At 44.4% G+C, this 16,204-nt stretch overlaps 1 protein-coding gene across 1 annotated transcript in view; it reads left to right on the top strand.

The window, feature by feature from the left end:
* KCNAB1 (potassium voltage-gated channel subfamily A regulatory beta subunit 1) overlaps positions 1-16,204 on the top strand; it is a 330,599-nt gene that overhangs the window by 291,880 nt on the left and 22,515 nt on the right. The window contains exons 10-11 of the mRNA XM_073579010.1: positions 2,265-2,385; positions 8,541-8,635. Coding sequence (XP_073435111.1) covers positions 2,265-2,385; positions 8,541-8,635 — 216 coding nt within the window. The remainder of the gene's footprint in view (positions 1-2,264; positions 2,386-8,540; positions 8,636-16,204) is intronic.

The raw sequence follows: 16,204 nt of genomic DNA, 5'->3' as shown, positions 1-16,204 counted from the left end.
AAACACTTCATCACATCATGGTAACCCTATTTTGGATAGTCCAAACCTCTAGTATTAAAACCCTACCATTTGTCGAGCGACATAATGTGAATAGGGGCTGAGAAGGACTGAGACCTGGCTAGCGGACATCCAGCCATGCAGAACTATATGAATGTAATGTCCATCTCAAGGAAAAGGGAGGCCACACTCTTATTTGCACAGAACACAAAAAAACTGAAACAAAAGCCTGAGGAGATGAACTGGAATATACAGCTCTGGCAAAAATTAAGAGACCACTTTCAAATGTTCAGTTTGTCTGATTTTTCTCTTTATAGGTATATTTTTGAGTAAAATGTAAATTGTTCTTTTAGTCTACAAACTTCTGACAACATGTCTCCGAATTTCCAAGCAATAAATTTTGTATTTTCTTTGTGAAAAGGAGAAATCGTCAAAATTAAAAAAAAACAAACAAAAAAAAAAAAACCCAGTGGTTTCAGACCTCAAATAATGCAAAGAAAATAAGTTCATAATCATTTAGAAACAACAATACTAATGTTTTATCTCAGGAACGAGTTTAAAATCAATATTTTGTGGAATAACCATGATTTTTAGCCACAGCTTTCATGCGCCTTGGCATGCTTTCCACCAGTGTTTCACACTGCTTCTGGCGCAAAAATTTAAGCAGTTCTTCTTTGTTTGATGGCTTGTGACTATCCATCATCCTCTTGATTACATTCCAGAGGTTTTCAATGGGGTTCAAGTCTGGAGAATGGGCTGCCCATGACAGGGTTTTGATGTGGTGGTCTCTTAATTTTTGCCAGAGCTGTAAGTTGGTGTATGTGCAGTGAGTAGGGGCACACTGGCCACCAAACTGACAAAACCTAAAATAAAAGCAAAATATGCAAATATCCTGCAGTGAATCAACATCTTAAAAGTTGGGATAAGTCCATATCTACCATTGTGTTGGATTCCTTCTTTTTACAACAGTCTGCAAACACCTCTGAAGTGAAGTGGACAGTTGCTGGAGTTTTAGAAGAGGAATGTTGTCCCATTCTTGTTTGATCTAGAATTCTAGCTGCTCCACAGTCCTTGGTTTTCTTCATTGGATTTTTATTTCACAATGTGCCAAATGTTTTCTATACAGGCGTCCAGTTCATCACTCAAACTCTTCTTCTCCTGCAAAGCCATAATGTGATAGATGTAGTATGTGGCTAAGCATTGTCTTTTTGAAATATGCAAGTCCTTCCCTGAAATAGCCGTTGTCTGATTGGTATAATATGTTGTTCTAAAGCTTCTATGTCATTTTCAGCATTGATTTGTAAGCTGCCCCAGCCATAGGCACCAATAATACCATCAGAGATGCAGTCTTTTGGACTGTGTGGTGATAACAAGCTGGGTGGTCCTCTTGATTCGACAGGACACATCAACTGTGATTTCCATAAAGATTTTCACATTTTGATTCCTCTGACCTATAACAGTTTTCCTTTAGCCTCACTCCATTTTAAAAGAGCTTTGGCCCGAAGAAGACTACAACGTTTCTGGATTGTGTTGCTATAGGGCTTCTTGTTTGCATGATAGAGCTTTCCCTTTCATTTGTGGATTGCACAGTAGAACGGGTTCACAGACAGTGATTTCTAGAAGTATTCCTGAGCCCATTCACAGCAATTTGTACAACCAAATGATGCCTGTTTTTAATATAGTTCCACCTGAGGGAACCTAAATCATGACCACAAAATATTGACCGTCTGTCTTGTCCCTTGTTCACATAGATTTCTCCAGTATCTCTGAATCTTTTGATGATATAATGTGCTGTGGCTGGTGGGATATTCAAAGTCTTTGCAACTTAATGTTTAGAAATGTTTTTCTGAAATTGTTCCATAATTTTCTGTTGCAGTTGTTCACAGATTGGTAAGCCTCTGACCATATTTGCTTGTGAGAGACTCTGCCTCTCTAACATGCTCTTTTTTATATACAGTCAAATTATTTAATTGAAAATTGACTCTCGGGCTGTTTTTCATTAACACCAATTACTTTTCCAGTTTTTTGTTTTTTTATGTGTTGTTGCCATCAATTTCTAAATGAGGTTATTTATTGAAATAAAATGGGAAAATATCTAATATTCAACTTCTGATCTCTTTTATATGTTCTTTTGTGAATACAAACTGGCTCTAATATATTTCCAAATTGAATTTTTGTTTTTACACAGCTTTTTTTTTACTGATGTTGTAGCATATTTATGGATATATTGCAATATGATGAATACTCTATGCACTGTGTGTTTGCAGGAAGCTTACTCTGTAGCACGACAATTTAATATGATCCCTCCAGTTTGTGAACAAGCAGAATATCATCTTTTCCAAAGAGAGAAAGTAGAAGTCCAATTGCCTGAGCTGTACCACAAAATAGGTAAATCACACCAAATCTTAGATCCACAAAAAGACTCTGGTTATGTGCAGCTTTTCTACATGTAACACCTTCACATCAAATGTACACAGTTTATAAGATATAATGATTATGTTGAAGCGCCATCTGCTACTACAGCAGGCTTTCAATCATGGAGTTATTTTTCTTCTGAATGTGCGAGAACTGCAGGTGCTAATTCACTTGAGACGTGGAGTGGATTATGTAAGGCTGATCTATTGAGAACATGTTATCTAACATCACACTATAGTCAGATATAACAGAAAAGTAAGAACTTCATTCCAAATGATGCAGTAGCTGAACACTAAAACACTGTGAACATGATTTCTACATTCACCAAAGAATACAATGGATCTTAAATATTTAAAGGTGTAAACGTAAAACCTTCTTGTGGATCCCCTACTTATTTGTGCTCAATTATCTTAGTACACATGTGGCTGTTCCTCAAGGGCAGTTCAGTGATTCTTTCTGTTTACACAACAGAAAAAGAAAAAATAGGGCCCACACACCTTTTAGTCTTAAATTAATGTAATGAACAGTTACACAAATACTCTATGTGGCCAATGATGCATCAGCAAACTGCGATTTATGATTCTTTGAAAATGGAAAATACTTAGCATTTTTTTTATTCAAAGAGCGTAAAAACCATCCAACAACATCAAGGTGTACCTTTTACTATAGATGGTCCCTCCCTAACCACTAAATGACACATAGAGAGGAAGGAAATTTAGTTTTTAACGTTTTCAGCAATAGTGTAGCTCGTATCATCATTAATCGCAGTGTGTTGACACATCGTGTATATATATGTTTGAATATTGGCAACATAGCGTATTTGTGTATCTGTACATTAATTTAATACTAAAAATGTGCATGCCCTATTTTTCTATTTTATAGCACACTAGCTGAAGAGCCCGGCATTTCCCGGGCATAGTAACTGGCAGTGTGAAATCCCCTGTGTTGTGAACACCCCTTCTCTTGCAGTGTGAGACCCCCCTGTGTATTGTGAGTCCCTCTCCTTGCAGTATGAGCACCCACCCCTATAGTAGTAGTGTGAAACTCCCTGTGTATTGTGAGCATCCATCCCTTGCAGTGTGAGACCTCTGTGTATTGTGAGACCCCCCGTGCAGTGTGAGCCCCCTTGTGTATTGTGAGCACCCTTCCCTTGCAGTGTGAGACCCCTTCTGTATTGTGAGCCCCACCTGTGCAGTGTGAGCCCAGCTTGCACGCTGTCCATGACAGGGCTGTGACAGACTGAGGGCAATGGAGCCATGTGGGGACACGGGGGAGGGCGCTCAGTGAGAGGAGATGCGAGATCCTGGGTAGCTAAAGGACCTGTGATGATGTCACGACCATGTGACCAGTTATGTGCTTGGGGGGAGGAGTCAGGCGCAGGGCTATGTTGGTGCTGAAGTAGAAGTGTCAGCTTGTGTCAGAGAGCAGAGTTTTAGATCACATCACTGGGGGAAGTATAGTAACCCCGTATACATGGGACGAGAGGGTCCCTGCAGCAGAGCTGTGTGTGCAATGTATGTGAGGCCAAGCTGTGTGTCACAACTGTTGTTGGGTGTCCCTGGACCAGGGGCTCTTTCCCTGTGGCTATGCAGAGTGGGCGTGGCTTGATATACAGTGCCTTGTGAAAGTATTCGGCCCCTGGAACTTTTCAACCTTTTCCCACATATCATGCTTCAAACATAAAGATACCAAATGCAAATTTTTGATGAAGAATCAACAAGTAGGACACAATTGTGAAGTTGAAAGAAATTTATTGGTTATTTTAAATTTTTGTGGAAATTCAAAAACTGAAAAGTGGGGTGTGCAATATTATTCGGCCCCTTTAACTTAATACTTTATTGCGCCACCTTTTGCTGCAATTACAGCTGCAAGTCACTTGGGGTATGTCTATCAGTTTTGTACATCGAGAGACTGAAATTCTTGCCCATTCTTCCTTGGCAAACAGTTGAGCTCAGTGAAGTTTGATGGAGATCGTTTGTGAACAGCAGTTTTCAATTCTTTCCACAGATTCTCGATTGGATTCAGGACTGGACTTTGACTTGGCCATTCGAACACCAGGATAAGTTTATTTGTGAACCATTTCATTGTAGATTTTGCTTTATGTTTGGGATCATTGTCTTGTTGGAAGACAAATCTCCGTCCCAGTCTCAGGTCTTTTGCAGACTCCAACAGGTTTTCCTCAAGAATGGTCCTGTATTTGGCTCCATCCATCTTCTTCTCGACTGGATTCAGGTCAGGACTTTGACTTGGCAATTCTAACACCTGGATACGTTTATTTGTAAACCATTCCTTTGTAGATTTTGCCTTATGTTTGGGTTCATTGTCTTGTTGGAAGACAAATCTCCATCCCAGTCTCAGGTCTTTTGCAGACTCCAATGGGTTTTATTCAAGAATAGTCCTGTATTTGGCTCCATCCATCTTCCAGTCAATTTTAACCATCTTCCCTGTCCCTGCTGAAGAAAAGCAGTCCCAAACCATGATGCTGCCACCACCATGTTTGACAGTGGGGATGGTGTGTTCAGGGTGATGAGCTGTGCTGCCTTTATGCCAAACATATCGCTTGGCATTGTTGACAAAAAGTTCGATTTTGGTTTCATCTGACCAGAGCACCTTCTTCCACATGTTTGGTGTGTCTCCCAAGTGGCTTGTTGCAAACTTTAAATGACACTTTTTATGGATATCTTTGAGAAATGGCTTTCTTCTTGCCACTCTTCCATAAAGGCCAGATTTGTGCAGTGTACGACTGATTGTTGTCTTGGTACATTTGCAGTGGTATGATACTCCTTCCATTTCAATATGATCGCTTGCACAGTGCTCCTTGGGATGTTTACATTTTTGGAAATCATTTTGTATCCAAATCTGGCATTAAACTTCTCCACAACAGTATCACGGACCTGCCTGTTGTGTTCCTTGGTCTTCATGATGCTCTCTGTGCTTCAAACAGAACTCTGAGACTATCACAGAGAAGGTGCATTTATATGGAGACTTGATTACACACAGGTGGTTTATATTTATCATCATTAGTCATTTAGGATGATTCAGAGATTCACAATGAACTTCTGGAGTGCATTTGATGCACTGAAAGTAAAGGGACCGAATAATATTGCACACCCCACTTTTCAGTTTTTGAATTTCCCAAAAAATTTAAAATAACCAATAAATTTTGTTCAACTTCACAATTGTGTCCCACTTGTTGATTCTTCACCAAAAATTTACATTTGGTATCTTTATGTTTGAAGCATGATATGTGGGAAAAGGTTGAAAAGTTCCAGGGGGTCAAATACTTTCGCAAGGCACCATATACATACAAACACACACACATTATATATACACATACACTGATCTTTATATATATAGATATTGGGGGTTTGGCCTTCTACAGGGCTCGGCAACCTTATCCACCCATTTTTCCCACACAAGGTTTTAACTCACTCGCCATTCACATGAGACTGGTTTGGCACATGAGAGGTAAGACATTTAGTGGTTAGGGACCATCTATTTTTAAAAGTCACATTGACATGGTTGGATAGCTTTTATGCTATTTGATCAAAAAATGCTAACTAAGTACCTTGTGTGTCAAACGTTTACAGCAATAGTGAAGTTCATATATTCATTACTTGCAGTACGCTGACACATTGTATATGTATATTCTTGCTATTGTTTAAGATCAGCCAATGTGTACACTATGACTTCTAGTCATCTACACTGAAGGTTAAGATTTCTTTGATCGACTAGTCTGAAAATATTTATTTGAGGGGGAATCCCTTTAAAAGATATAGACAATTTCTAGGACAATTTTCTTTTGCATAAATACCGTATGTATTTTGGCTAAAAATAATTGTTGTAATTGGGTATCATTAAACATTTGCACCAGTTGGATCTCAAGACTGTTCCATGTTCACTAAGATTCAAAATCTCAGATACAGATAACATATTATACAAGATAGTCTTAAGGTTGTCAGCCTGGACTATTATGGGCTATGCCCTGTGGAGCTCCCAAACAACATTAAGATACAAGAACACGAAGTGTGTCAACCACCAAAAGATAGGTAATGATTAAAAAGGTATAATTTTTACAAATTGAATCATAACAGACAATTAAGAACATATCACAAGACAATTTTGTCAAAACAGCTATTTGAATCTGGCTAAAGGTGCACCAGTAATATGTTGTCATCTCACAGAACCAAAGACCACCATATGACAGTATATATGTATAAAGTGACAGTGCAACAGTTTATATTGAGAGGATGGTAAGCTCACTACCACTACATAGGTAAAGGTGTTAAGGTGTCATTGATTTCCTAAGGTCAGTGACCATTCAGTAAAAAACCTAAGCAGCGGAGGAGCTAACAGTCCCATTATTGGCTCTTACCAATATTCATGTCCGCTAGTGTAGACAGGCACCCCTACGCGCGTTTTTCGTTAGCTTCCTCCGGGACCGACACACATAGGGGTGTGTTTCTTATCACACTTGAATGGCATTAGATACACTCTCTAGTGCATACCACACATGATGGCATTAGATACACTCTCTGCAGCCTGCCACACATGATGGGCATTAAATACACTCTCTGGAGCATACTATATATGATGGACATTAGATGCATTCTCCTGGATGTACCTCACATGATGGACATTAAATGCACTCTTCATGACGTTCCACACATGATGGGCATTAGATGTACTCTTCAGGACGTACCACACATGATGGGCATTAGATGCGTTGTCTGGAGTGCATCACGCATGATTGCCTAAGATATCCTCTGCACAGCCCCTCATCATTTTCAAACCCTTCTCCGCACTGCCCCACATCATCATCACCCCCTTCGCTGCACATCCCCTCATCATTATTATCACCCCCTTCTCTGCTCAGCCCCATATCATACTCATCATCGCTCCCTTCTCTGCACAGCCCATCATCACCTCCTTCTCCGCTCAGCCCGTAATCATTATCACCTCCTCCGCACAGCTTGTCATCATCATCATAACCCCCTTTTCCGCACTGACCCTCATCATCATCGTCATCATCACTCCGTTCTCTGCGCAGCCCCTAATCATCACCCCCTTCTCCGCACTTTACCTCATCGTCATCATCATCACCCCTCATACCCAGCCCCATACAAGTAGCAGCACTCATTTCCTTGTGCAACCTTCCAACATTCAGCCCCCAAAATACATCCTCAGACCACTCACACTTAGTCCTATGTCCTCATTGCCATCTCCACTGTCTAGCCTCTCAGTCCTCCCGGGTTCTCCTCCACACAAGTCTCAGAACACACTGTTTCCTGTTAACAGGTCTGCACTGGATGGAGGAGGCCTCGCTCCTTCCTGTTACATCATACCCTCACAAGAGCAACACCATTCTAGATGCTACCCTCACAGCCTAGCTGCGGGCTTCAAAAAAATGGTGCTGATCTTCTAGCACAACTGTGATCTAGATAGCCTAGGGATCGTGCCCATGTCACAGCTGGAGATACAATGAGGGACATTGCAGTCAATTGTCTCCTGTGTACAGGGGCTGCCATATTTTGGGGTGTGTAAGTGTCATGCTCAGACACTTAAGGCCCCGTTACACACATCAATGTCCCAGCGATCCCACCAATGATCCAACGTGGATGGGATCGCTGGGACATAGTTAGCTGATCGCCGGTGAGCAGTCAGATAGACAGAACCACCAGTGATCAGGACCAGCGGTGTGCGCTGGCCAGCGGGAGACCAACGATCAAAAAATGGCCCAGGACGTTTGAGCGCAATCAACGATTCCCGGTGGGGGGGCCGGTTGCTGATACATGTCACACAGCGATATCGCTGGCGAGATGGCTGTGGCGTCACAAAATCAGCGATCTCACTGGCGATCTCGCTGTGTGTGACAGGGCCTTTACACATGAGCAAATGCAAGTGCCAGCCCCCAGTGGCTGAAGAAAAAGTCAATGCATAAATAACAGTTAAATTAGTGCATTTAATTTTGTATTAAAAATAATTGATTATATAATCAATAATTATTAATACAAAAATAGCAATTGCGGCACCTTTAAGTACAAAAAGAATGTACCGTAAACATTTTATCATACAAAAGTTAGCTTTCCGAGTATCTTTAGTTAACTCTTCAATGTTTTGTTCCTCAGGTGTTGGGGCAATGACGTGGTCTCCACTAGCTTGTGGTGTCATCTCTGGAAAATATGACAATGGAGTCCCAGAAAGTGCGAGAGCATCATTAAAGGTAAGTATAAAAAGGTACTGCATGCCGTGATGGGATGTTGATGAAGGGACCTAGCCAGATTGCCTTTTTACAGTTGGGAAGTAATTTTCCCACCAATATGGGGCAATTATCATCTGCTCCATGGGGTTTCTGCTTTCCTTTGGATTAATATGTTATAGGTTGAACTCTATGGATTTATGTCTTATTTCAACCTTAAAAATGATAAAACTTTCAAAATATACAATAAATTCAAACAGTTCAGTACAACACACCTTGTGTGACTTTTCACTGCAAATATATTGTTATTGGAGATTTTATTATTTGCATTACTGTCTTTTCCTTCATTATCAGTTACATATAGTGGGTAGAGAAAATATTCAGACCCCTTTAAATTTTTCACCGTTTGCTTCATTACAGCCATTTGGTAAATTCAAAAAAGTTCATTTTTTTTCTCATTAATGTACACTCTGCATGCCATCTTGACTGAAAAAAACAGGAATGCAGAAATTTTTGCAAATTTATTAAAAAAAGAAAAACTGAAATATCACATGGTCATAAGTATTCAGACCCTTTGCTAAGTATTGAGTAGAAGCACCATTTTGAGCTGAGTCATCTTGGGAACAAGTTTTTCAAACCTGGATTTGGGGATCCTCTGTCATTCTTCCTTGCAGATCCCCTCCCGTTCCGTCAGGTTGGATGGTGAACATTGGAGGACAGCCATTTTCATTTTTATTAAATGCCCTATGTTAATTATTTAATGCACCTACTTTTTTAGTTATTTATTTTCATTAGGGTATATGCACACATGGTCTTTTCTTTGGTTTTGCTTGTTTCTCTGGCCAGTGTGAACATGTCTTTACATTATGCATCTTTTCAAGTCATTCTCCAGCTCAGTTTTCTGTTTTTTTTCTTTGCTATTTTAGCTGTGTGCTTAGAGTCATTGTCTTGTTGGAAGGTGAACCTTCGTCCAAGTTTGATGTTCAAAGCACTCTGGAAGAGGTTTTCATCCAGGATATCTCTGTACTTGGCCGCATTCATGTTTCCTTCAATTGCAACCAAGCGTCCTGTCTTTGCAGCTGAAAAACACCCCCATAGCATGATGCTCCCACCACCATGTTTCACTGTTGGGATTGTATTGGGAAGGTGATGAGCAGGGCCTGGTTTTCTCAACACATATCGCTTAGTATTATCACCAAAAAGTTCTATCTTCGTCTCATCAGATCAGAGAATCTTATTTCTCATAGTCTGGGAGTCCTTCATGTGTTTTTTTAGCAAGCTCTATGTGGGCTTTCATATGTCTTGCACTGAGGAGAGCTCCAGTGATAGTGTCACGGGGGGCTTAGTTCAACTAAGGCTGTAACTCCCGGGGCCCCTGTGATGTCCCTATAACTAGGGGAAACCCTGTCTGACCCTCAACCCAGGGTTTTTGCTGATGGTGCAAATGCCTGAGCCTCCACCCTTTCCTTATCTCCTGCTCAGCCCTGCACTTAACCCTCCACCCTCCACCCAGTGAGGAGTCACAACACCAAAGCCCACACACAAATATGACAGACAGGGAGAACTTAAACTGCACTGCGCCGCACACACACAGGAATATACAGTAATGTGAACAGGGCACAACTAAACACAATTATGGGAAGGAGAAAGGAAAACAACGGATCATACGACACCAGATATGAATCTCTCTCTCTGCAACACCACCACTCCAGACCGGAACCACTTGGTATGAAACACAAGCTATAATCGGCGACGCCCATAGGCCAGCATGACTATTTAAGACTGTGGGCGTGACTAACCATCCAACCTGGTCTCCAGCAGGATTAACCCCCAAGAGCCTGAAGATCAAGCCGGCGCCACTGAGGCTATAGTGGCTGGAGGTGGAACTACCTCTGCCTGCCGGACGCAGTGGTGTGAACAGCGTCCGACATGGCATTACCCCGTCTTCTACGAGGGACCTCCGGACCCTCAAGACTCATAGGACCCGGCTTGTCCGGATGACAACGGTGAAAAGAACTGACCAGCCGATCCGCATGTATGTCTGAGGCTGGAACCCAAGACCTCTCCTCCGGACCATACCCCCGCCAGTGCACCAAATACTGAAGAGTACGGCGTACTACTCGAGAGTCCACTACCTTGGCGACCTCAAACTCTAAATCGCCATCCACCATGACTGGAGGTGGCATCGGCGTCGTGTCCACCAAGCCTACCACCTTTTTCAATAAAGCCCTGTGAAACACGTTGTGTATCTTGTACACCGCGGGAAGTTCCAACCGATAAGCCACTGGGTTAATGATGGCAGAAATCCTAAAAGGCCCAATAAACCTTGGACCCAGTTTTAAAGATGGAATTTTGAGTTTCATGTTCTTCGTAGCTAACCACACCCATTCACCCACACACAGGTCCGGACCTGGCACGCGTCTACTGTCAGCCACCCGTTTGTACCTGGCACTCATGCTCAACAAACGCTGTTTCACCCGCCTCCAGACTGATGACAATTGGGCTCCTAGCTGATCCTCCTCCGGGACACCCCCCGAGTCACCCTGACGTAAGGTACAAAACTGAGGATGTTGACCGTACACACAAAAGAATGGAGACTCTCCCGATGACTCTTGGCGGTGATTATTTAACGCGAATTCGGCCAGAGGAAGGAAAGTAGACCACTCCTCCTGGTTGACGGACACAAAGCATCGTAAATACTGTTCTAGATTTTGGTTCATGCGCTCAGTTTGTCCATTAGACTGTGGATGAAACGCCGATGAATGTGACAACTTGATCCCCAAACGTGAGCAAAAAGCTTTCCAAAACCTCGCCACAAATTGCGTACCCCTATCAGATACTATGTCCGACGGTACTCCGTGGAGTCTGACCACCTCCTTCACAAATACCTGAGCCAATGTCTTTGCATTGGGCAATGAAGACAACACCACAAAATGCGCCATCTTTGAAAAACGGTCAACCACCACCAGGATGACCGTGTTCCCCGCCGAGGCTGGCAAGTCAGTGATGAAATCCATGGATATTTCTGTCCATGGCCTATTGGGTACCCCCAGAGGCTGTAGCGTGCCAGCAGGACGGGTACGGGGTGACATAGCCCTAGCGCACGTGATGCAAGCTGCCACGTATGAGACCACGTCCTGCCGGATTTTGGGCCACCAGAAACGACGCGATACCAGCTCTAAGGTGCCCCTCACCCCTGGATGACCAGCCAGTACCGAGTCGTGGTGTTCCTTCAACAGCTTAAGCCGAAAATGCAGGGGTACAAATGATTTGTTGGCGGGAAGTCCTCGTGGTACCTCCTCTTGGGCCTCGGCAATCTCCGCCTCTACCTCCGTCGTGAGAGCAGAGACCACTACCCCTTTCTGGAGTATGGGTACCGGCTCTTCCCGAGGTTCTCCCCCCGGAAACCACCTAGACAAAGCATCCGCCTTGGTGTTTTTAGCCCCGGGACGGTAAGTCACAAGAAAATTGAAACGAGTAAAAAACAATGCCCAGCGAGCCTGCCTAGGAGACAGACGCTTGGCCGACTCCAGATAGAGCAGGTTCTTATGGTCGGTGATGACTGTGACCTGGTGAGCCGCCCCCTCCAAGAAGTGTCGCCATTCCTCAAAAGCCAATTTGATGGCCAACAACTCCCTGTTGCCGATATCATAATTCCGTTCGGCCGGCGACAGCTTCTTGGAGAAGTAGGCGCATGGATGCATCTCGCTCAAGGACGAGCCTTGAGACAGTACTGCCCCCACTCCCACCTCCGACGCATCAACCTCCACCACAAAAGGTTTAGACACGTCTGGTTGCACCAGAATGGGGGCTGAAGCAAAACTATTCTTCAGACGCTCAAATGCACGTATAGCCACCTCAGGCCAGTTCGCTAGATCGGCACCCTTTTTTGTCATGTCCGTGAGCGGTTTGGCGATAGTTGAAAAGTGTTTTATAAATTTCCTATAATAATTGGCAAACCCAAGGAACCGCTGGAGTGCTTTCAGACTCTCCGGCCTCTCCCATTGCAGCACCGCTTGCACCTTAGGGGTGTCCATTTTAAACCCGGCTGCGGACACAATATATCCTAAAAAGGGCAACTCCTGGACAAAAAATAAACATTTTTCCAGCTTAGCATAGAGCTGGTTCTCCCGGAGCAACTGTAACACCTGCCTGACATGCTCCAAATGAGTGTCCCGATCGCTAGAATAAATGAGGATATCATCCAGGTATACAATCACAAATCTCCCCAGGATATGTGCAAATACATCATTAATAAAATGTTGGAAAACGGCAGGCGCGGTGGTCAACCCAAACGGCATAACCAGACTCTCAAAATGACCCTCAGGAGTGTTAAACGCCGTCTTCCACTCATCCCCCTGACGGACCCTTATGAGGTTATATGCCCCCCTGAGGTCCAGCTTGGAAAACCATTTCGCCCCCGCTACCTGGTTGAACAAATCCGGGATTAACGGCATTGGGTAGGGATCATGGATAGTAATCTGGTTTAATTCTCGGAAATCCAGACACGGGCGTAACCCCCCATCTTTCTTCTTAATGAAGAAAAACCCCGCGGCTACAGGCGAGGACGAAGGCCGGATGTATCCTTTGCTCAGACTCTCCGCGATGTAGTCTTTCAGAGCTTGTCTCTCAGGACCAGAAATATTAAACATCCTGGCCTTAGGTAATTTGGCCCCGGGTTTTAACCTAATCGCACAGTCATAGGCTCTATGTGGAGGCAGTTCTGAGCAACCCTTCTCAGAGAAAACATCCGCGAAATCCTGCAAAGCCTCCGGCAGGCTGGGCGTCACGGCGGACACACATGTGGCCAAGCAATTGTCTTGGCAGAAACCACTCCATTGTACTATGTCCTGAGTTGTCCAATCAATTACCGGGTTGTGCCTGGACAACCATGGAAAACCCAGGACCATTTGTGCTGGGAGATTACGGAGGACCCTACATGTAACCGACTCAGAATGTAGGACCCCAATGTGGAGTTTCACCTCTGCCACAAACTCCGTAATCTCCCCTTGAGGGAGGGGAACAGCATTAATGGTCACCACCTGTATGGGGTGAGGAAGTTTTTCGATCTTAAACCCGGCGGTGTGTGCAAACTTCTCATCTATGAGATTGGTGGTGGAACCGCTATCCACAAATACTGATATTGGTAGCTCTCTGCCCGCGATAATAACCTTGGCAGGGAGCATACATTGAGATACCATCATGGAGGATATGCATACGCTCAGTTGGGTCTCCTCCATACCCACTGAGCTTAACAGTTTTCCGCCGATGTGACCCTCTTAGGTAGTACCGAGCAGACGTTAACATAATGACCACTTTTACCACAGTAGAAACATGCTCCGGGCTTCCGGAATCCCGGAGCGCGACGCTTAACCTGTGCCACGCCAGCAATCTGCATAGGTTCAGGGAACTCATCAACTTCAACCACACTTGCACCTCTACTTTCCCCCAGAGGTAGCGTCTCCTGTGCCCCCTGACGAAAACGGCGATCAATACGTATCACCAAACTCATGGCAGACTCCAACGATGCCGGAGTCTCATACATCAGGAGGGCTTGTTTAACCCTCCCTGATACCCCATGAATAAACTGGCTCCGCAGGGCTGGGTCATTCCACTGTGTCTACAGCCCAGCGGTGAAATTCCGAACAATAGTCCTCTGCCAATCGCTCCCCCTGGCGGAGGGCGCGGATTTTAGATTCCGCTAGAGCCAGTCGGTCAGGATCATCGTAAATGAGCCCGAGGGCAGAAAAAACATTATCAACAGAATGAAATGTAGCAGAGTCAGCTGGTAAAGAAAATGCCCATGCTTGGGGGTCACCACTCAGTAATGACAACACTAGCCCTACACGCTGGGCCTCATTACCTGAGGAGATTGGCCGCATGCGGAAGTATAACTTGCAGGCCTCCCGAAATACGACAAATTTGCTGCGATCCCCTGAAAATCGTTCTGGCAGCGGAAACTTCGGCTCTGCACCGATACCTGCAGATGCCGTTTGCACCTTCGCTACTACCAGGGCCTGCTGCTGAACTGCTCCTTTCAACTCGGAGACCTGTATGGACAGCGCCGCCAACTGGCGGGTTATGGACTCTAATGGATCCATGGACTCCTGAAAAAATGTGGGCCGATTATAATGTCACGGGGGGCTTAGTTCAACTAAGGCTGTAACTCCCGGGGCCCCTGTGATGTCCCTATAACTAGGGGAAACCCTGTCTGAGCCTCAACCCAGGGTTTTTGCTTATGGTGCAAATGCCTGAGCCTCCACCCTTTCCTTATCTCCTGCTCAGCCCTGCACTTAACCCTCCACCCTCCACCCAGTGAGGAGTCACAACACCAAAGCCCCCACACAAATATGACAGACAGGGAGAACTTAAACTGCACTGCGCCGCACACACACAGGAATATACAGTAATGTGAACAGGGCACAACTAAACACAATTATGGGAAGGAGAAAGGAAAACAACGGATCATACGACACCAGATATGAATCTCTCTCTCTGCAACACCTCCACTCCAGACCGGAACCACTTGGTATGAAACACAAGCTATAATCGGCAACGCCCATAGGCCAGCATGACTATTTAAGACTGTGGGCGTGACTAACCATCCAACCTGGTCTCCTGCAGGATTAACCCCCGAGAGCCTGAAGATCAAGCCGGCGCCACTGAGGCTATAGTGGCTGGAGGTGGAACTACCTCTGCCTGCCGGACGCAGTGGTGTGAACAGCGTCCGACATGACAGATAGTTGACATTGTGGAACTTTCTCCCATCTCCCTACTGCATCTGTTGAGCTCAGCCACAGTGATCTTGGGGTTCTTCTTTACCTTTCTCACCAAGGCTCTTATCCCACGATTGCTCAGTTTTGCTTGACGAGCAGGTCTAAGACGACTTCTGGTGGTCCCAAACTTTTCCATTTAAGTATTATGGAGGCCACTGTTTTCTTAGGTACCTTGAATACTGCAGAGATTCTTTTGTAACCTTGGCTGTAACTGTGCCTTGCCACAATTCTGTCTCTAAGCTCCTTGGCCAGTTCCTTTGACCTCATGATTCTCATTTGGTCTGACATGCACTGTGAGGTCTTATATAGACAGGTGTGTGCCTTTACAAATCAAGTCCTATCAGTTTAATTTAACAGCTGGATTCCAATGATGGAGTAGAACCATCTCAAGAAGGATCACAAGGAAATGGACAGTGTTATGATTGAGTCACCGTAGGAGGCAAAAACAGAAATGCTAGCTAAGTCCTGAAAACCAGAGAAGTTGGCAACTATCAGATTGCAGACCCCTGAACCTATCAACACAACTAGCAGTAGCCGTGGGGGGTTCCTACGATGACCTAGACCCCTCGATCACAGCCGGAGAGATACATAGGCCTAAAGAAGGAAAGGGGAAATCTAACTGCCCCAGAGCAGACCCCAAAGCAATAGGCAGCCCCCAACATATAATGACGGTGAAGCAAGATGAAAACACTTACACAGACAGAAAGACAGGCTGAGCAAAGACGGGGCCCAGAAACTACCTAGATAGGAACGGATAGGAAGGCTGCTGTCTGCAATCTGCCAAAACCCTATCAGAGACAAAAGCCAACAAGCTGAT

This window comes from Dendrobates tinctorius, unplaced genomic scaffold, assembly GCF_039654945.1.
Source record: "Dendrobates tinctorius isolate UK_male_01 unplaced genomic scaffold, ASM3965494v1 ptg000060l, whole genome shotgun sequence".
Lineage (NCBI taxonomy): Eukaryota > Metazoa > Chordata > Amphibia > Anura > Dendrobatidae > Dendrobates > Dendrobates tinctorius.
This window is presented reverse-complemented; position numbering and strand designations above follow the sequence as displayed.